Here is a 21,082-nt window from a genome sequence, read left to right on the forward strand (position 1 = left end):
ATTGTCATTGTCTTTGTTTTGCTAACGTTCACTGTATTTAGGAGTTAGATGGGCATCAGAACCATTGCAAAATGCTCGGGTTCTGCTGATCGTGCCCGTCTTGCTGTCAGTGGACATCTCGGTGGACTGCCTACTGACTTTCTGTAAGCTGCTCTGAGCTTTTCACACGTGCCTCATAACTAATAATACAGGTTAAAAGTTATTGTTAAATGATAAAAAATGCAATTAATTATCTTAGTTATAAATCATCCAAGCAGGAGATTAAAAAAATTGCGAGGTTATGAACCATCAAATTTCAGTAAATGGTTATTCCTTCTTACTTTGATGAAATTATTCATAGAAATGGAAAGGACTGAGGGGAAAATACCAAATTAGAATACACTTTGTGTTTAAAATGAGTATGGAAAGATTTTCCACTCCATACCAGTACTTTTTTGGGAGGGTTTGTTTTTTTTAACTTTGCTTCACACAATTTGAAAGATCGAGTTTTATATTGAAGCTGTTCTTCAAAATGGGGAGGTAGTAGATAAAAATTCAGCTGTAGCCTTACGGCTTCAGAATGATAAGATGCAGTCATATTAGCTGTCTGGTGGCATGTTTATCATCCAGTAGACATTTTGGTGATTACTACAATGTTAAAGGGAGTCAGGGAAAATGGGCCAGTTCTAGAATCTTTTATATATTCTTCACTGAAACTTGTATTGCTCTGCGAACCAGAAAAGCATTCCATTAAAAACAGATGTTCACTGTGCTTGTGCTTGAGGGGCTAGCATAAGGAGGTGAAGGCAGGCAGTGATTATTGCTCTTTTGCTTGCTTTTTTGTTTAGTGGAAGTGATACTTACTGGAATTCTCCTCTCCCTAGGTGGTTTGTTTTGGATGCAGAAACGAGGGATCTGGTTTCAATACACACTGATGGCAACGAACAGCTCTCAGTGATGCGCTACTCAGTAGGTAGGCAGACTTGGATGTCCAGAATAATTGCTGATAAATGAGATGTCTATTCTGTTAAACAGTGTTAAGATACTCCCCAGTCACTAGAAAAGGCAGAGCTTGGGAAAAAAAAAAATTTTAAGATCCTTAATATATAACTGAATACTTGGGTACAGATTTGTTTGTGTATGCTAAATCTTGGAATTTTGTAACTGCAAACATCATAGTCGCCTTTCCCAGCCTTTCCTTAATGTTGAACCATGCTGTTATAATCCATGTTAGCTTTGCTCCCAGAAAAATTAAAAGTTCTCAACTAAATAGTTGACAGGTTAACAGAAAGGTCTGTAAAAAGCTTAGTATTTCGGTGATATTTCAATCTAATTCTTAGTTGATTTTCAAGTTTATTAATAGTAAACCATAAAACTAAGCTCAGGTCTGTCTGAAACTCAGAGCTGTTTGTTAAGTATTTGCTGTGGGATTACACGGAGCCCAAGCCAGTATTGAGTCTCTTCCTCAGACGTGACATGACAGATCATCAGAGGCTGACTCCTCTGTGTTAAAACTGGGTGGAAGAACACTCATAAATCTGTTTCTTGTTTGCTTTTGGATAACGTGCCATGTCAGTGGGCAAAATGTTTCTCTGCTGCTGCCACATCTGCCAAGCACAGCAATTTATTTAAAGCACTGTTGTTTGTTGACACTAGAGGCGTTCGATTGTGATTCAGGGCAGCTCTTGTCTATTTACTTTTTTTTTTTTTTTTTTTAAATGGAGACAACACAGGTTAGAACTGCTTGTGTTTGAAAGCTCCACTTCTTTAAAAATTATTCAGTGCTGATTTATATTGAATCCCCCCGTCCAAAGCTAAGCTAACTATAGAGTAAATACTGTACTGCATTTTCTGTGATGCAGAAAACTCCAGCCTGCCTGCTGTCAACTATTTCCAGAAATCCAGTGCAATCTGAGATTTTATACCCTGTTCATGGGACGTTTATTTAAAAAAGAAGTGAAAGGTCTTGCCCAAAAACCACGATGATAAATTAAAGATACTGACTGAAAAATAACATAATGTAAACAGTTATGTATCCTTAAAAATTCTTAAGCTGCAACTTATTTGAGACTACTGTCTTAGTGATAAAACTGAAATCATTAAAAGTTGGAAAACAATCATTCTGTTAATTTATGTCAAATATTTTCTCTTGTAGATGGCACCTTACTTGCAGTTGGATCCCATGACAACTTTATTTACCTCTACGTAGTAACAGAAAATGGAAGAAAGTATAGCAGATACGGAAAATGCACTGTAAGTTTTGGAGCAGCTATAATCAGCGATTCTTGCATTTTGATGTTATATGTACACTAAGCAGTGGAACTCTCTCAAGGTTGATGCTTTTCTCGTTTTAGTTTTGGTTATATGTTTTATGGGGGTTTTTTCCAGCATTTGATGGATTTTTAACTTCAGTCTGATGGGGACTGCAACCGTTAAGTGTTAGATGAACATTTTTGCATCAAATATGACTAATTTCTCTGACTATTGACTTTTTCTTTGAAATGGGAAATGAGCAGTAAGATGGAGAATTGCCTCATTACCTGGATAGTGAAACTCTTTCAGGGAAAATATTACACTTGTTTGGGGGTGTTTTCCCCCTATTGGCAAAGTACTCATTGGACCAACATACATTAGACGGTGGAATTTCTTTAGAATATGTAGTTTTGGAGCTTGAAATTATGCACTATTTTCAGCTGTTACTACAAAATTTGGAATTGGAGGATGTTTTAACAATAAATTTCTGGCCCAGGGTAAATGAATGTAAGTTAGCACAAGTAGTGGAGTTTATATTAGTCCTTACACTTATGTGAGGTTATCCCAGTGCTAAAAAGACATACTTCCTTTTTTCTTAAGCATTTGGTTATCTAACAACCTTGGCTTAAAGTTCAAGTATCTATTTAGGTTAGTGGGAATATTTATCTGAGCCTTAATGGGATTTGCAAATAATACAAGAATAGGTTCACATTTGACATGTGAAATGTTGGGGTTTTTAAGGAATGCATCCCCTGCTCAAACACTTTTCATATTTTTGTCACCAATTGCATTTCTTTACTTTCAAAAACACAAGAATGTCTTAAACTGCTTTGTTAATTTGAAAATGGAAGGTAAGGAGACCATAAGTGGTCCCATAAGCATGGGTGGTTATTTTTAATTTCTAAGTTTGGTTTTTGTTTTCTTTTCCTCTTTTACAACCTTTGATGCAAGACTTGCATTGGAAACTGTTAGTTTAGACCGGGGGCCAGTGGGGCCGGTGAGGAGGGCAACAGAAGGCTGCACCTCAGTCCAGCATTTTCACCCCATCACTTATTTTTTTAACCATAAAAGATAAGGTCACTCAAAGATGGGTAATATTAACATATGTAATATTTAGTTTGCTATGTACTTCAGAGTCTCTGTGATCTCTTTGAAGATGTATGAGATCATTTATTTTTGTATGTTGTATGTATTATGTTCAGAAGAGACCACATGGCAATCTAAACCAGATTCTTGGGCCCCCTTGCCCCTGCATCATAGGACAGTGTTTTGGAGATGCAATTAGTTTACAAATAAGACCACTTTATTTAATAGTGCTAGTAGTGCCAGTAAGTGAGGTCATCATTCTAAAGCTGCTAATAGCTGGGAATATTAATCAATAGCCACTTTGCAGTGTACTGAGTATGGTGAAGGTGCACTGATACAGAATGTACCACCCCACTGAAAAGGGCTTCTGTCCTTTTTTGCCTTTTCCCTCGTCTATGAAGCTTCTTCTCAGGCATCTCTATGCCTGTCTGTACCTCTGGCAGGAAGGGGGTTTGTAGAAATTGGGATAGGAGAAATTAGCATTGTAATACTTGGCAGAAAGGTTAAGGCTTCAGAGCAGTTTCTGTTGCCCCCCCCCCCCTTTTTTTTTTTTTTCTTTTGTTTGGGTCATCATTCTAAAGCTGCTAATAGCTGGGAATATTAATCAATAGCCACTTTGCAGTGTACTGAGTATGGTGAAGGTGCACTGATACAGAATGTACCACCCCACTGAAAAGGGCTTCTGTCCTTTTTTGCCTTTTCCCTCGTCTATGAAGCTTCTTCTCAGGCATCTCTATGCCTGTCTGTACCTCTGGCAGGAAGGGGGTTTGTAGAAATTGGGATAGGAGAAATTAGCATTGTAATACTTGGCAGAAAGGTTAAGGCTTCAGAGCAGTTTCTGTTGCCCCCCCCCCCTTTTTTTTTTTTTCCATTTGGTCTGAGTAGAAGCCCAAATTAGCAACCTGGTTTGTAGCGGGGCTGAGCTTCCCTGACCCTTCTGGGGTGTGCAGAGGCAGCAGCGTGTCAGCTCAGGCTGCTTGGTCAGGTTTTGGGTGCCCCGTGTTCCCCCCCAGCTGCCTGCCAGCATGCTGCTGGGTCCATACCAGCTGGATGCTGGGCAGGGGGACACCCAGGCACGCTCAGGACCCGGAACGTTCTCCTGCATGGGCCTTGGACCCTGGCACCATGTCCTCCTGGTGTTCTCCTGTCATTCAGTAGCCTCGCAGGTGACCTCCAAGTAGTATGACTCAGTTCTCCAGGTAGTCAACTTATGGTTCTGTCCTCCAACTCAAATACATTGTTTGAATACTTTCACAAGGATTTTATCTACTGAACCAACATCAGCTCCTGCATAAGGGCTGTATGCCCACTGTTAGATTTAAATCCCCCTTCAGCCACCACCAGGCTTTCTGCTGCTGCCGGAGAGGCGAGCCTCTGAGCTGTGAGCGTGTCTCTGCAGCGAGGGATGGTGTTGGTTGGGAACAGAAAGAATTTCACATGAGCTGAAACAACCGTTTCGACTTGTGCAGCTGCTTTCTGAGGGCTCCGGCTATGCAGACAGCAATGTGAAGGTATGGGCTGGGTTATGAACTTCCAGGCTGTCAGCAGCTCCAAGGTAGCTGGCACTCTCTTTGTCTTACATGGGCAATGTCTGTTCATAAAGGAGAAGCAAGTGCTGTGCATTTACCGAGGGGGCTGTGGGATGAAAGCCCACACGGGCAGCAGTGCTGAAGTATGTGACACACTGGACTTAACCTGCAATAATTAGTGTGCCCACTCTATAGGCTGTGGCCATTTCAGCCCTTGCACCACTCAAGGCTGAAGCAGATAAACATTGCCAATGAAGGAGAGGCTTTCCATTTAGTCAGGTAGTTTTATTAGCCAGTGATAATGTGAACAATTACATTCATTATATACAAAGGTACAGAAAAGGAAAGAATAAAATGTTGCCTTATCAGTGGGCAACTACCAAAGAAAGATTTTAATAGAAAAAGGGATCGTCCCATTGAAAAGATTATGACAATGTTATGTTTCAGTTCATCGTTTGGCGATCGCTTCTCTGAAGGGATTTTGCAGCATGGAGCCCCCTGGCCAATTGCTTTGTTCCCTCCCCCACCGTCCCCAGGAATTTTAACAGCTGCCAAATGTCTGGCAGGATTTAGTAAATGACTGACCAGTTCTTTTCCATGTTGGAGTTCGCTTGCAAATTTGAAGACTTGGAAAATAAGAGGGGGAGAAAAAATCCTAGCCAATTGTGCATTTTTTAAATTATTTTTTTTTAAATACCAAGTTTGCGTGTCAATATCGTATATCCCACCCATGACTGCAGAGTAGTTATGTCAATACACAGTTCCTCTACTTGAGGCTGAGACTGGTTCATAAGTAAATAAATCTTAAAGGCTAGCTTTTCTTCTGAATGTTTTTGCAGTCTCGCACAGAAGACCTGGGGACAGGGAGACAGACACGAGTGTGTTCCTACATGTAATTCTGGAAGCCATCAGCCTCTGTTGGAGCTCTCTATAGAGGAGGCTGGCGTGGTGGGTGGCACGGCAGCCAGGGCAGAGCTCCAGCGAGGCCCGGGCACGACGGGTGCAGGCTGGGCCAAGAGACCTTGCTGGGGACCGAGGGACAGAGTCTTCATAATGCCCACCAAGAGAGGGAGAAGAGTTGGCATCTGTCAGTCAAGAGAGTGGCGTTTTGTTGCCTGGCTGAATGACTAGGAAAGGGAGAAAATGGATGGCCTTACAAGGGGAAGTGGGAACAGTGAGAAGTAATGGAAGGGTGGAAGAAGAAATGAGTGACGTGGATGTCACTTTTATTAATTTCCTACCCCTTCCACTACATAGAAATAATTTATTCCTGCCTTATACAAATTTGCAGCTTCTCTGGAGCCTTTTATATCTTTATTATTACTAGCAGTACTATTATTATTATTATTACTACAAAATGTTTGTGCACAGGAAGACTATTCTGAACAGCTGCTTTTAGCTTCTCCCTTAAAAACAAATGGGTGTTTAGCCCTCAGTGTGCTCTTGATAGCAATAACTAAGTAATCAGGCCAAAGTATTTCGATTTGTGTATAGATGACCCTGTGCCTCCAGGGAAGACTCCTTTCAAAGCTGGCACTAACATGCATGCAGTGTAAGAAGCACATGGTGGTTGTTACCATGGTATCTGAAGTTTTTAGGATGAGCAAAGGTTAATTGAAAGTGTGTGCATTTAATGGGAGTCACTTTGAATGGATAGGGAAATAAAATAGAGTCCTATTTGTTACTTTTCTGTTGGGATCTCTGCAAGTTACTTGCCTTTCTCAATCAGTAGCGGTGTGTACTTTCTTAATTCAAGTGTAAAATTTGAGTTCATCGTTATTTTAGCAATGTACCTTGTGGGAGTAAATTACTCTGGAATCTGAGAGGGACAACATGGTTTACAAGTGAAGAATCCGCCGTGGGGTGGGAGAGGCAGGATGCCCAGCCTGCCTTTGTTTGGCACTGGGGAGTAAGGAGCTGTTAAAGGAGCACGAGCGAGTTGTGGCAGACCTGGGGTGGGTGGGGAAGGTGCTTTTTTTGCTGTCCCATCTGTGGGTGCAACTTCTGCCTGTGTTTGAATTAAAATACGTGTTTCACGTTGGTGTTACTGCGTTCTTCTCCAGGGACATTCCAGCTATATTACACACCTTGACTGGTCCCCGGACAACAAATATATAATGTCAAACTCAGGAGACTATGAAATACTATACTGTAAGTATGAAATTAAATACACTAGAAACAGAAGTATGCGTTAGCTGTCAGAATATTTAGAAGAGTGTGTTTGATCAGGACTGTATAAAATGCTTACTGACAAAGGAACCAATTTGAACTTGTGTAACCCTATATCTTGATGTTATTCAGAGCTGTGTATTACCTAATGGCAATGCCAAATATAGCTTACTTCTTTACAAGGTCATAAATCAGTTTAACAGCATAGAATTTGCAGAACAAGTGGCAATACATTTTGATGTCAGCCCAAAGTTCTGTAGATTGAAAATAATATATACAGTAGTTTAATTAATGTCAACAGTACCAGTTATTTTGGGGGAATAAAATCAGTGGGTCTGTGCCACTGTTCTGTCCTGGGGTTTCTTTTTTTAAACTTTCTCTTGGCTGATGGTGCTTAAAACTAGCCAAAGCAATGATACTAATTTAATGAGTTAGTGGTGGTAATGTTTTTTGTGTTTGCCTTTTTTTAATATGTGATATAACATGAATTTAATATATAGTGGTAATGTCAGAAGTTCAACATGCATAGTGCATATCAGTCGGTTTTTAAATTGTTTTTTGTATTGTCTTCCTGTGGCTTTAACAAGATCCAAGAGAATTGTGGTTCTGTTCCTGTACAGGCAAGAAGAGCCATCATCTTAAATATCTGTCTCTTTAACATGTTCTTTCTGTGTGTCACAACTGAGGTTTCAAATCTGGATAATGCAATACCTCAGTCTACCAAAAGAAAGTGGTGGTGTTTGTAATTGCCTGTATTAGGGAAGCAAAAAGCTGTGACCCATCAGTACTGGGCTGGTGTATTGAAAGATGGACATTATTTTGGGAAACAATCTTTCCTTTTCTAGTTAGAAGAAAGAAAATCAGTCTAAGGCTCCTCTAGCAGGAGTTTCTCACTGTTTTAAAAGCAGAGCTCCCTGAATGATTGAGTTTTAGCACATCAATGGAGCTGGTAGGAAGGAGAAATTATTCTATTATAGACTCTATTAGAGCAATTTGTAGAGTAGGTAGCAGGGGACCCAAGCTGCAGGGAAGTGTTTTTAAGGCACGCTATTCTGAAGAGGGAAATGAGAAGTAAATGTGACTCTGAAATACCAAGCAAAGCTTCCAGTATCTGGAATTTGATGAAGGTGCTGCCTTTGCCTCTACAATGTCATTCTGGATTAGTGTTAAGATGCGTTTATTTACTGTCTTAACACTGCCAAAGAGCACATATGTAAATATAAAATTATATGGCGTAACTCACCATTCACTTTTTTTTTTTTTAACAGGGGACATTCCAAGTGGCTGTAAGCTAATCAGGAATCGTTCTGACTGTAAGGATATAGATTGGACGACATACACTTGTGTGCTAGGCTTCCAGGTGTTTGGTAAGCACCATTTAATTTCCTTTTAAGCTATTTACACTGTGCTTTTGTGTTTTCTGTTACTTCAATTAGTCATTAGAAATATGCTGTTAATGATTATTGAGGATAGTACTGAGATGACAGACCAAAGAGACTGAGTACCGTACTTGCCTGGGATACAGAACGCTGGATGCTCTATAGACAATGTATAATTGATTTCTGCTTAGCCTTGAAGTTTGGAATTTGATTTTTCTGCTGTTATTTTAGGCTGCCAATTTTGGGGGCACTGAAGCAAAAAGCCAATCTTTTGAAGTGCTCATATAGCACATGTGTATTCTCCTTTGCTTTCCTTGTTTTGGGATAGGAACAAGACAATGTGAGTGTAGGTTATAGTTCATGACATAAAATCATGACAGCACTTTGATACCTGTAGTCAAAGGTGAGTAGTATACACTGCTTCTAAAGAGTAAGAATGCTTTAAACATTAAACAGATTCTTTACCTACCCATGTACCTTTTTTTAAAAAAATGTACAAAAAAATTTACAAAGCTGACAGGGCTTATTTTAATAGAGCAGTTTGAGACTGTGGCCAAACAGTTCAAACTGCTTTTGCTGAAGGCAGCTCTGTTGGCCATAAATGAGGAATCCCTCTGTAAGAGGTTCAAAAGTATGGTTGAGCCTGCCAGTGGTGTAAAACCAAGTCGTGTGAGCAGGATGCTGAATGCCTCGCTTCCACCGCTGAGATCAGATACCTGCCTCTGTTCTTCATGTAGGAAACACCAAAAACTGGTAAATCAGCAAATTCTTTAGAGGTGAGGGTTGGGTCTATACATCTTTTTTTCACAGCTACTAGGAGTTAAACTTGGAATATCAGTTCATATGCAGGGCAGAAGACAATCCGGTTAAGTCTGTAGCTTCTGACACCTATCGTGCATATTTTAGGACTGTCATGTGCTTAGCGCGTAGATAGACTTAAAGGATTGCAGTTGATTTGTGGGCTAACACTGACACTCTGCTGTGGCATATCACCAGGGTGGAGGGCATTTGATGCTTTATAACCAGACTTGATTTCCTTTCTGGGTACCAAAGATCTGAGGCAGAGCAGGGAAAATGAAGGGATCAGAGAAGGAAGCTGGTTGATAAACTGCACAAATACTTTTGAGTTGTTTGGAGCTTGAGCTAGGCAGCAGAAATAAAAAGGAGAGTGCTGTTTCTGGAGCTGAATGCTGTTGCTTATTGATAGTTTGATGAAAATATTGGCTTCTGTCAGGCTGAGAGTTGTGAACCACGCTGTGTACGTGTTTGGTTTTATTCAATGTGTCCAGGTGAAGCAGAGAGTGGATGGCTGTTTCCTCTGGATGCTCTGTGCATGTAAGCCTAGGAACAAGGAATTGCTCCACAGCAGTCTTTTCCTCCCTGTCTTTGCTGCTGCAACTAAAGTAACAGTGCAACACAAATGTTTTTTTTGTTTTTTTTTTTCTTAAATGGAGTATCAGAAGATTCAGGAGACGCTAGAGAAAGTGAAAAGCAAAGCTCTCTGACACTAATCTGACATTTTTCTTCAGGAGAAATGAAAAGAATTTTGTAAGGACTTGATTATTCCTTCTGGAATAGCCTTGGAGCTGAAGCCATTTTACATTTTATGCAGAGTACTTAAATCTACCAGACACGTGGAGGTAGCAGGTGGTGGCTCTGTTGCTACTAAACTCTTACCACTATGTTTGGTGGTAGAGCAGACATAATAAGGGAACCAGCTCTCTGAATCCCAGTGCTTTCCCAGAAGTGTCCTTTACTCCTGACCTAAGGAGATAAGGTGTGGGAGTGCAGAAAGAGTTTGGTTTCACATCTAAACCATTGGCTTTGTCTCTTTAACAGCTGTTGGATAGAAGCTACTGGTGACTGGGGCCAGGCTGGAAATGAGCAGCTCCCATAACTGCTGTTTTGAGAAGCCTTTTTACTTTTTGTTTTTAAATAATGGATAAGTCTGCTCATCCTGTCTGCATTCTCTTTGGGATTAATACAAACTTGAACCACTCTGGATTAAGTTTAATTAGTTTCAACTGCTTCCAAAATCTTCAGTGTTCCAGAGGACCTGGAAGTGAAGTAGATAAAGCAGATAATGTGATGTTATTCTGGGGCAGGACAGAATATATTTAAACTTCCTAGCCAAGATTCATCATGTTTTAATTTTATATTGTCTGGTAGTCTGACACCCTTTTCAGAATCTTAAAATTATGGCTTAGTCTCAGACAAAGGCAAGTATTTTCCCACTAAATCAGACAGTGCAGCTAAGCCAACCTAGCAGATACTTGCTGCCCGAAGGAGAAGTCTGGCTTTGACCCCAGGGTCAGCTGGCTCGGGGATCCAAACAATCTGGGGGCTGCTCACTTTGATGTTCAGGAGAGAGGGTTAAGTTTATGGGATTGGGGCTTTGGGGGTATGTGTTTTACTAATTTAGGTCTGCGGATAGTGTGTCCGTAGGCTCAGGCATTGAACTGTTGTCAGCAGAAGAGAGGGGATGGAAATGCAGGGTTCAGATGAGAATAGCATCGCTCCTTTTTGGCAGTTGGTCTGACTGTATTGGCTCAGCAGTATCAGCAGTCTGCACCCCCAGCACTTGAAGTCACTCTCTCATTTACTGCACGCTCCCCACATTTTTATCTCAGTAGATTCTTTTGAGAGGCTTATTGTTGACTAGCAGAATTTATTAAAATTGCTGCGGTCATACTTAATAACAAAGCCCTATTATTTGGGGGGGGGTTTGTTATGTTTACAGTTATTAAAAAGTAAGAACTTGGTCATATTAATATCTCGTTTTTCCATATTTGCCTGATGCCTGAAAAAAAGCAAATCCTGCTGTCTTATGACAAAGGGTTGTCTTACCTTTAGAGCTGCTAAAAGAATTTGTGAACACAAAAGATGTTTAATAAGAGATGCAATCTCGAATATTAGTCTTTTTAATCTAAAATTAAGTTTAATCTAAAATTAAGTCTTTTTAATCTAAAATTAAAAAGGAGGAAACGGCATAGCTGTTCGTCACAGTCTGCCTAAGGTGGTAGCTGAAACTTCAGGAAACTGATTTGACGTTTGTGTGTTACTCCCACCTGATGACAGTACTTTATATATAGAATGCAGGAGAAAGTTAAAATTCATTCATTTTGAGCTACTTGAAAATTCTTAAACAGTATATATTTTGCAGATTGATTTCATTGATGCGAGAGCACTAAAATGTTTCTGAATGCTTTCCTTAGCATTTCAGGTCTTTTCGTAGTAAAATACTTACAGTATGGTTTATTGGCACTGTAACAAGCTGTCTTTGTTATTCTTCAGAGGAAAATAAAGTTCTTAGTCCACCCACTGACAATGGAAAAAAAACACTTTGAAGTTAAATGCTATTTGCCATTTTGCTTAAAAACAAGAGATAGTGTGGGAGTTTGAAAAAGATAAGGCAATTCTAAGTCAGCATTTTGTGCTCTATAAAGTAGTAGATAGCACATGTGTTTTATTTTACCGAAGTGAAGGGGAGGAAGAAGATGTTTTCATATCTGATAATGGACATCCCTCTCAGACACGCGATTTTTTGGGGTGGGGTGTGAAAATTTAGGAGGGAAAATTCCTCCCAACTCCTGAACTAATCAGAAACCCAAGTCTGAGCTGGAAAATTATGGTACCTTTGGCATAAATAAGTATCTTATAACTCCTTGCTTACTTTTTGTTCAGCTTTTCTTGCAGATGTGAATCATCAGTTTTGTTATGGAAATCTCTAGGGTCTTTATTTTCTGTTAAAACTAGAGCCTCCCCTCTCCCCAATTTGTTCAGTGCTTTTCATCCAGGCAGTGTTGTTATTCTTTTGTCTAGACATATCAGTGTCATTCTTTTCAAATAAAAGCATATTGAATTGTACTTAAGCACTTGACAGCACTTACATCTATGAAACTTTTACAGGCTGGGTTTCTGTGCAAAATATCATCATTCAGTTGTCTCCTTTGAATCATGCAAATACTAAAAGTTGCTCCAGTTTTAAAATGAAACCAAAGGAAATCTTTGTATAATACACAGTACCTGGGCTTGCTTTCAAAATGTTTGTGCATGAATGAAAGTGTTAAATTGAGAGTTGCCAGATTTAGCAGCAAACTTAATCTTAAAATAAGCTTTAAAGAAGACTGAGGTTTTGAATGGGAAACATGTCAAGCCTGAGAGGTTATCCTGGCCAAGGCTGAGGGTTTGGAGGGACAGGGGGTGCAGGAGCGGCATCAGACTAGCAAAATATCAGTGACGTTTAATGCAATACATACTCCATTTTCCACTTGAATGTTTTATTTACCTTTTGTTAAGCTTGCCTTTTCTCACAGCTTTATAGGTTTTGTTTATGGATTGTCTTATAATTTGTTTCTAAAACTGCCATCGCTAAATATCTGCTTGACTGTCTCCTAGGAGTTTGGCCTGAAGGATCAGATGGGACAGACATAAATGCCCTTGTCAGATCCCATAACCGAAAAGTGATAGCGGTTGCTGATGATTTTTGTAAGGTCCATCTCTTTCAGTATCCCTGCTCCAAGCCAAAGGTAAGTCTAGACCAGTCTAGTCTATGTGCTTGTTTGCATTGCATAAAGCTTTCCTTGCCAGACACCTGCTTCCAGCTCGGTCGTGTGGGAACCTGGCAGCCAACTAGCTCATTTATGTCTGAGAACAGCGCTAGAGACAAAAGCATAGGTTTCCCCATTAAGTTCATATATAAAATAGAAAATATAAAATAATACAAAATAAAAAATTATGTACTGAAAAGTGAAGTAGCTATAGTTATCCTTAAGTTCTGGAGCAGAAGCTTGAAGCTTGCTGAAGGTGGCCTTGGTGTTAAGTCCGTTACTTTTTGCACAAAGATCTAAATCTGTCTGACATCACAAGACTTAAGAAGAGAAAGGTTGTATTGTGAGGGGAAACCTAATATATATATATAATTTTTTGCTCTTACATGAGTAAAGAGGTCTCTTGAAGGGCTAAGCAAAAATAGTAGCGGTTTTAGATTTCGTTGTCATGTGCTCTTCTAATCAAGAATGTGATTTGTCTTTCTGCTTGTTTTTGGTAGGCTCCGAGTCACAAATACAGCGCTCACAGTAGTCATGTGACAAACGTCAGCTTCACCCATAGCGACGGTCACTTGATTTCAACTGGAGGGAAAGACATGAGTATTATTCAATGGAAACTTGTGGAGAAGGTCACCCTACCACAAAATGACATTGTCGTAGACATCGGCGCAACCAAAGTGCCCATCCCTGCCAGTGAAAATGCTGTACAGTCTCCTGCACCTCTCCCTCAGCCTTTTAATGAAACGAACCAAAACGAAAGCGTAACTGGCAGCTCTCCAGCTTCTTTGGAGAGCAACTTGGAGCAGTCTGCGGAGGCCAGCGAAGAGCAAAGCGAGGAGCAAAGCGAGGGGAGCAGCCTGGATCCTGCCGAGCCAGGCTACGAGGAGCCCTCCAACGAGACGAGCGAGGAGCACAGTGAATCCACGGTCACTGAAGAGCAGCAAGATAACTCACCGGTGTCTTAACGCTCCCAGCTCAGGCGGTTGTTATTTTCCCTTGGTGTGCGTGCTTTCATTACAGGGTGAGGGTTCAAATAGGGAAAAGTAGCTGAGATTCATGACCACTCCAGCTTTTGAGTTTCAGTGAGATTTTTAGTCTGAGCTTCAGTTCAATGTGTGGAACCATCCCAAGGGCCTGGCTTGATGGTCTGTGTCAAGATCTGGTCACAGTTAGTAGTGAACATTACCATAGATCCATTTCAGTTCTGAAATTGCTGTCAGGAAGTGGCATGAAATATATACTGGAAAAAAAAAAGGTTAGCTCTGAGAATTAGCTGAAGTAGACCACCTTAACTATGTGAAAGTGCTTTCTGAAAGAACTAAGCTGATGGGAAGCGCTGAGCTGTTCCAGCTGGGGAGCACTGTGCTGCTTTTTCCAGGTGCAAAGACAAACAAAACGAAACAAAAAAGACAACCAAAAAGCTCTTTGTAGGGCTGTTTTCCTTTGTTTTTTCTTAGTGAGAAAAATAGAGGAAAAACAATGTAACGATGCCACATGTATGGCGATGCCTTCTTGATCTAACACATATGCAATTTTCTAACACTACTAATTCCTAGTGGAGTCTGGATGCGTCCATGGTTGGTCTGCCCTGGGTGCTGCTAGTCCTAAGGCAAATCCTGTCGAGGAACGGTGTCGGCTGTTCCATTTTCACAGACTATTTAATAACAGACTAACCAAATACTGGCGCGTTTCACTTTTCACGACCTGAAAGTTGATTTAAACTGTAAGACGTATTTGTCTTTTCAGAGAATTGTTAGCCTAGAGAGTTTGAAACTTAAGAGAGTCTTTACGGTGACTTTGATGTGAATGGCAGCAAAAGCGTGGCAAGAACACAGAAGTCAGATGGGCTCCAGAGTTAAAGTTTAAGCCTTCAAGCAGAACTTGCTCCATCCTAGTAGGAGAAATATAAATACAGTTAACTTAAATTATTAAATTGGTGCTTAGGATTAGTGTATTAAGTTGATATTTTTTTCTTCTGAATTTTTAGAGGTAACTCTAAAAATCATTAAACTCCCATTTCTCTCCCCGCCCCACCAGCTCCTTTAGCAGTTGTGATATAAGCATACAGTAATTTAGATGATGTGATTTTTTTTTTTCTTTTTTTTTTTTTTTTTTACTTTTTTTTTTTTTTTGTCAGATATGGCATAATGGGACCTGGTTACCTTAAAATAGCCAACTGATTCCTCCTCCCAACTCCTTCAGAGAAGGGGTGTTATTATCTCCAGTAATAAATGGAGGGGCAGGAGGAGCAAGGTGCGATTTTTTTTTTTTTTTTTTTTTTTTTTTTTCCTAGACTTGCTGATTTTTGTGATTCTTTTTTTGTTGTTTGTTTCCACCCTACCACTCCCCGGGTTGCTCTAAGCCATGCAGCTCTCATGTGGCTATACCTGGCCAGTTACGGGATATCTTGGCATTTGTTATGCATTTGGAAAGTACTTTTTTTACGAAGTTTGTCAGATAGCTACATTTTTTTCTTAAGTGCATATGTTTCCTACTTTAAAAAGATATAGATTTACTGACAGATATCCATTTCCTATGTACTTGTTTATATTTTGATTACATAGAATTTTCTTTTTTAACTTGCTGCATCATGCTGGTATTTTAGTTCTTAGTTAGAATATCATGTTTAGAAACTTTGGATGAGTTCATAAGTCTTAATTGTGCAAGCGTTTACGTGATTGTGCCATTCCAAAGTGCATCAAAACTGTCATTCCCTTACTAGTATCTTCTCAGGAGAAATGCTACAGATCAGGTATTTAGTCATCATTTGGAAAGATAAAAACAAATGGACTCCCAAAGGACATTTAGAACATTTATATATAAAATATATAAATATATATATACACACATATATATATAAAAATATCCTCTTGTTTACAACAGTTCCAGAAAACCTCAAAGTAGTTCCCTTCAGATGGAGGGAGATGTGGATTCCAAGCAACCCATCTGTTTAAACTGTGCTCTGTACATAGAGTTTTACTGGAGAGCTCTAGTATGCCTGACTTGCAGATTTGCCAAATAGCAGCAATGGAAGATAAAGGTCAACTCATCAAAGTTCTTGGTTCCAAATGAGGAATATGCTGTAGGTTTAGTAAATAATCTTAGTAAAGGAGAAAGGATTTTAGGGCTAATGAGGCACAGAGCTCTCTCTGTCATTTTTATGAACTCCACGTAAGCAACACATTTCTTTTTGGAACATCTGCCACCTGGGGTTGCCATGTAAAGTGAGAGTTATAGTTGTGATATTCTTGTGTTTGTAGTTCAGAAGACTCTACTAATATGCAAAAAGCCTTACAGCTTTCAATTGCTGGCAACTACTGTTTAACAAATAATTAAATCTGTGATAATGGATGGAAATGGGTGGGATTATGTAACTGTAGATGTTTTAGAAAAATAATTGTGAATGAATTATGATTAAGAGTGTTTCATGTGAAGATGTTTGAGCCATTTCTATCTATCATGCATTCCTGTCTCAAGGCAGAAAATTTTGAAGATTAAAAAAATAAAATAATCAAAATAATATGTTGCACTGTCCTTCTCCATATCTGTTCTGGTTCCTTCTGTATTTAAAGTGGGTGCTGTGATCGTTGCAATGTCTGGGTCTACGATTTTGGAAGAACCTTTTTAACTTGGGCTTTTTTGATAACCTGAATTAACTACAAGTTAATTCATCATCGTGAGTAACACTGTCACTTCTAAGTGTTGATCTTGTTTACTTTTTGAAAGTTTTGCGACATTTCCCTTTTCCATTTTTGATTAATAGCCTACTAGCATTATCCTACCGTAGCTAATTGGGCAGCAGAGGATTACAAATACGCGTTTGTCCTCATGCGAAGTGCAGTCTGCCTTCCAGGGCTCTGCCAGAAGCTTACTTTTGGAAGCTATGCAAAAAGTACGAGCTTATTTTGGATATAATGTGTTAAATACCGTGATGCTTCCACATTCCTGATGGTCTCTGTCCAGTTGCAGATGCAGGAGGTTGCAAATATGCTTAATATATTCCTTGTGAAATATTCTCGGTCTTTTAAAAGGCTTTGAATCATCTCCATTTCTTGCAGCTGGTTTCTGTCCTTCACAAAAGGGGAGGGTGGGGTAGAGAAGAAAGAAACCTGCAAGATAGCCAAATACCTCCTGTTTATCCTCTCTTAAAGGAAAAACAAACAAACAAACATCACTGCCACCCCCTGAGTTTGACTGTAAACCTCAACAACTCTTCTTTTCCACCAAATGCTGCTGTTCTAAGTTGAGCAACAAGCAGATGTCCTTGGGTCATGCTGTGCTGTTCCAGCACCCTGGAAACACCGTGTACTGCTGTGCCCTGGAGGCGGCTGCACAGGGATGTGCTTTTTTGGGCTCCGCTCCCTTTCTCTCCAAATTCAGCTCAAGGCTTTTGCTATTGCTTCTCCTGGGGTGCTCGGTAAGGTGGGAGTCATCCTGAAGAGCAGGTAAACTGGTTTTCTGTGAACCACCTCGGCATGGAGGCACGATAGGACTCCAAGCATCTGCACTCACTGTTATTTGGGACAGCAGCATCTGCTGCCAGCTTTGGTAGCTGCAGCCATGGTGGTTACTACGTGGGGCTGAAGTTCCAGGTGGGAGGAGCTCCACTGAGGCATAACACTGTAATGGCATCCCGTTCCACATGATTGAAACTTTGAATTTGAATTCTGCACCAAAATGTTTGTTTAGGTTGCGTGGTAAAATACTTGAATGATAGGAAATGCCAAGCTTATGGATTCTTGCATTATGTGTCCATGTTGGGCGCATGTCATGACAACGTGATATTAGTTGGATTTACGTATAAAGGGCACTTTTAAGGACATGACCACATAGTTTGGTTTGGGTTTTTTCCCCATGGAAGTTCCAGGATAAGCGAGGAAGAGGCTGGAGGTGTGGATGGGTAATGAACCAAGCATTTCTTAGGTTTGATCTTACTGTAATTCACATTATAAGTAACAAGTACTAGTTTTTGCAAGAGACGCACAGCAAGTTTCAGCCTCTTATTTTTTTAATCATCCCTCAAATGCATTGATACTGGCTTTGTCTCTGAAAATAAAGCAGAAATTTAATTTTGATTGTAATAGTGATTACAGTCTGCATTGAACAGTACATTGTATTTTCTACTTTGTGCTTCACCCCTATGTTTCCTTCAGTCGGGTGCAGTATTTTGGTTGAATCGGGACAAAAATAAGTAGAACATCCTTGTGAAATTTAAGCTCGGCTGAGCCAAACAAACAACAAACTCTCCTTTCCGCTGCCTCATGCCAATAAAATCTTGGTTCCTGGCAATGAAAGGATTAATATTACATGAGGTGGATTTTATTTGCGCGATATTTGTGCTGCTTGTTTGCCTTCCCTCTGAGCAAGTCTGAGCCCATTGCCTAATCTTTATTTCTGACAGATGTTTTATGTACTAATACTTTAATCAACGGAGAATGAAAAAATGCTTACAGTGGGATTATACAATTTAGAAGACTGGGCAGTGTACACATTTTAATGCATTTAACATGCACGGTGGTGTCTTTGTGTGCGTACGTGTCTACAAGCATCAGGCAGATACGGCTGCTCAAGGCCATTTCTTTTCTTTGAAAGAGGAACATGGAAGACTTCACGCCACAGTGAATTAAGGAGGTTTAAGAGCACGGGGTAAAGAGGCGTTCCCAGCAGGACAGCAAGGTGAGAGGACTGGTTTCGGGCAAGAGGACTGGGAGAGGAGGTGCAGTGGTGGGACAGTGGTCATACCAGAGTTGTTGTTCCAAGGTCAGATCCACAGTACCCACCTGTGCGTGGGTCCAGCTGTCCCCCACCATCAGGACAGACTAAGCACAAGCTCCTGACACATCTGCTGAAGTTTCCTAAGCCATATTCCACAAATGCGGGATGCTTTCAGATAAATGAAACCCCCCTTCCGAGGTCTGCTAGCCTCGTTACCTTAAACCTGCTCAGTTACCTTAAATTGAGCGTAGGCCTCAGATTCCCCTTTATAAGAGAGAAAGAAATGAAATGGGGAAGCTGTGCTGCCTCCAGGCACAGCTAAGCATGTTACAGGAGCACAAGGGAGGGAGGAGGGATGAAATGCCCTGTTGAGGAGAGACTCCAGTGGGTTGACTTCTGTTGCCATTGAAAAAGGGGGGAAAAAGGTCAAACCAAAACAAAAATTTCCTGATACTGTATTTAAGGCATTGTGTCAAAATGACTAAACCTATTTTAAGGAAAGAAAATTACATTATCACTAGATAATTAAATATATATATTATTAACATTTTTCACACTTGCTCTCTGTTAGGTTTTGTTAGGTGTGCTAAAACCTACCAGAGCTTTCACTTCTGTTAGAGGAGTACAGGGTGGTTTTGTTAAACACCAAGTTCATGGAGCTTTTGGCCTGGTTTTATTTTTAACAAACAATTCTAGAAAACTCGTTTTCTTCCCAAAAGTTCTACTAACAACACAAAATCTGGAAAGAGTCTACATCTTCAAGGGGTATGTGTGTCCTTGTGATTTAAGCGGTGGGTTTTCCAGCTCAGTGTCTCCTTCTGAAGGGGACCTCTGGGCACTTCCCATCTCTCACCAGATGAGTGATCCCCTGCAGATACAGCAAGGTCCGTGCCTCGTCAGCAGCCTCTGCTGTGTCCCTCTGTGTGTGTGTGTGGTGTTATTCTGCTCTCTGATAACCTCCACACTTCGTGGGTTCTTTGGGACCGCTGTAAAAAACACTTTCTACAAATTCTTAAAGACTGTCTGAATTTATAGTCAGTTACATTGTCCAAGCTTTATTTTTTTGATAAAGGGCCTTACTATTTCTAGAACACGCGTTTGTATGGTGAGCCAAGTAAGTGCTCCAGATAGCTCTTGAGACTGTATTCCCTGTAGCGGGATGTTTCAGCAATTCCATGTTTCTGTCGTGCATCGCTTGTTTCGCAAGTTGACCTTGCTCTGAATCTTCCCTGTTGTGCAGCCCGCTCTTCATCCCATCTACCTCACCGCCCTCCCAGGCTAAAAGCAAGAGGTGACATTTGCTTTTAATGCTGCTTCAGAATTTATTTCGGTTTCCTTTAAATATGCTGTCTTGTCATTCCAGTTTGTGTGTGTGTGTGTCTGTCCCCTTTTTTTCCCTCCGGCAGCTCTATCAAAAGAGAGATCAGTCCTTGCACTGGCAATAATTTTTTCCTTTTAGTCTCTCTTAAGTCTGTTCACACTTTCTTATACATCTGTAACTGCATACAGAAAAATCATAGGGAAGGCAAATCATAAGCTGTCTGCATCAGACAAAGAATGCAGCTTCTAGTATGTAAATATAAAAATCCCTCGTATTTTGTATTATACAAGTGAGAGTCTCTGGTGTGTGGACGCTGCTAGTAGAACTGGAAACTTAAAAAACTATTTATGTCCTAGGTAAAAGGAACTTGGAACAAACTTGGAGATATTGCTACATCAGAGTATCCCAGAGGCTTGCCTCATAGCTCAGGAAAACAATAAAAACAAAAAAGTAAACCCAACCGCTAAAGCCTTTGGCTTCAGCAAGGCAAACAAAACAAAAAAAAAAGTTTTCAAGTTGACAGCGAAAGAGGAGGGAGGAAGCAGAGCTGCGCCGTGTTGTGTGTGCAGAGGAGGTGACTGTACGCCAAGCTTGCCCTTACTACATTTCTCCTGGTCCAGAGGTGGGTATGAGCAGCAGTCCCCTCTGGGTGGGTGCCATCTTTTCTAGTGATGCTGCAGATTCTACCAAGGGTGGAATTTCAGTGGAAAACCTTGGTTTCAGCATTGAGTTGATTGGAATTTTTCCTTGAAGAATTGGACAACACAGAATTAAGACTGGAGAGAGCAGTCGGCATCTTGTCCTTACGCAGGTGTTAACAGAGATTTGCCATGAATGCTTAACCTGAAATGGCTGTAGTATACACAGGGTGATTGAAAGGATCCTTTTTGCCCCAACTTTTGCAAATGGAAAATTAAATGTCAGTTGAGCCCGTGAAGCTGGATTTCTTATGTCAAAAGTTGCAATGCATTTTTTTATATTGATTCACAAATCAGGAGATATGTCATCCTGCCAGTTGGGATGGAAACAGATGTTGAAGCATTTTAAACTTTCAAGAAAGCATACCTAGAAGGGCTTTCTCAGGACAGATGTCTATTCCAC

At 40.4% G+C, this 21,082-nt stretch overlaps 1 protein-coding gene across 6 annotated transcripts in view; it reads left to right on the plus strand.

Annotated features, from left to right (window-relative positions):
• Nucleotides 1–15,053, plus strand: part of EML4 (echinoderm microtubule associated protein like 4) — a 152,005-nt gene extending 136,952 nt beyond the window's left edge. For all 6 annotated transcript variants that reach the window (XM_014950936.1, XM_014950935.1, XM_014950933.1 and 3 more), the window contains 6 exons: nucleotides 864–952; nucleotides 2,135–2,232; nucleotides 6,911–6,998; nucleotides 8,285–8,383; nucleotides 12,794–12,924; nucleotides 13,446–15,053. In XM_014950936.1, coding sequence (XP_014806422.1) covers nucleotides 864–952; nucleotides 2,135–2,232; nucleotides 6,911–6,998; nucleotides 8,285–8,383; nucleotides 12,794–12,924; nucleotides 13,446–13,910 — 970 coding nt within the window. In that variant the 3' untranslated portion in view covers nucleotides 13,911–15,053. The remainder of the gene's footprint in view (nucleotides 1–863; nucleotides 953–2,134; nucleotides 2,233–6,910; nucleotides 6,999–8,284; nucleotides 8,384–12,793; nucleotides 12,925–13,445) is intronic.
• The last annotated feature ends 6,029 nt before the right edge of the window (nucleotides 15,054–21,082 follow it).

This window comes from Calidris pugnax, unplaced genomic scaffold (assembly GCF_001431845.1).
Source record: "Calidris pugnax isolate Ruff unplaced genomic scaffold, ASM143184v1 scaffold24, whole genome shotgun sequence".
Lineage (NCBI taxonomy): Eukaryota > Metazoa > Chordata > Aves > Charadriiformes > Scolopacidae > Calidris > Calidris pugnax.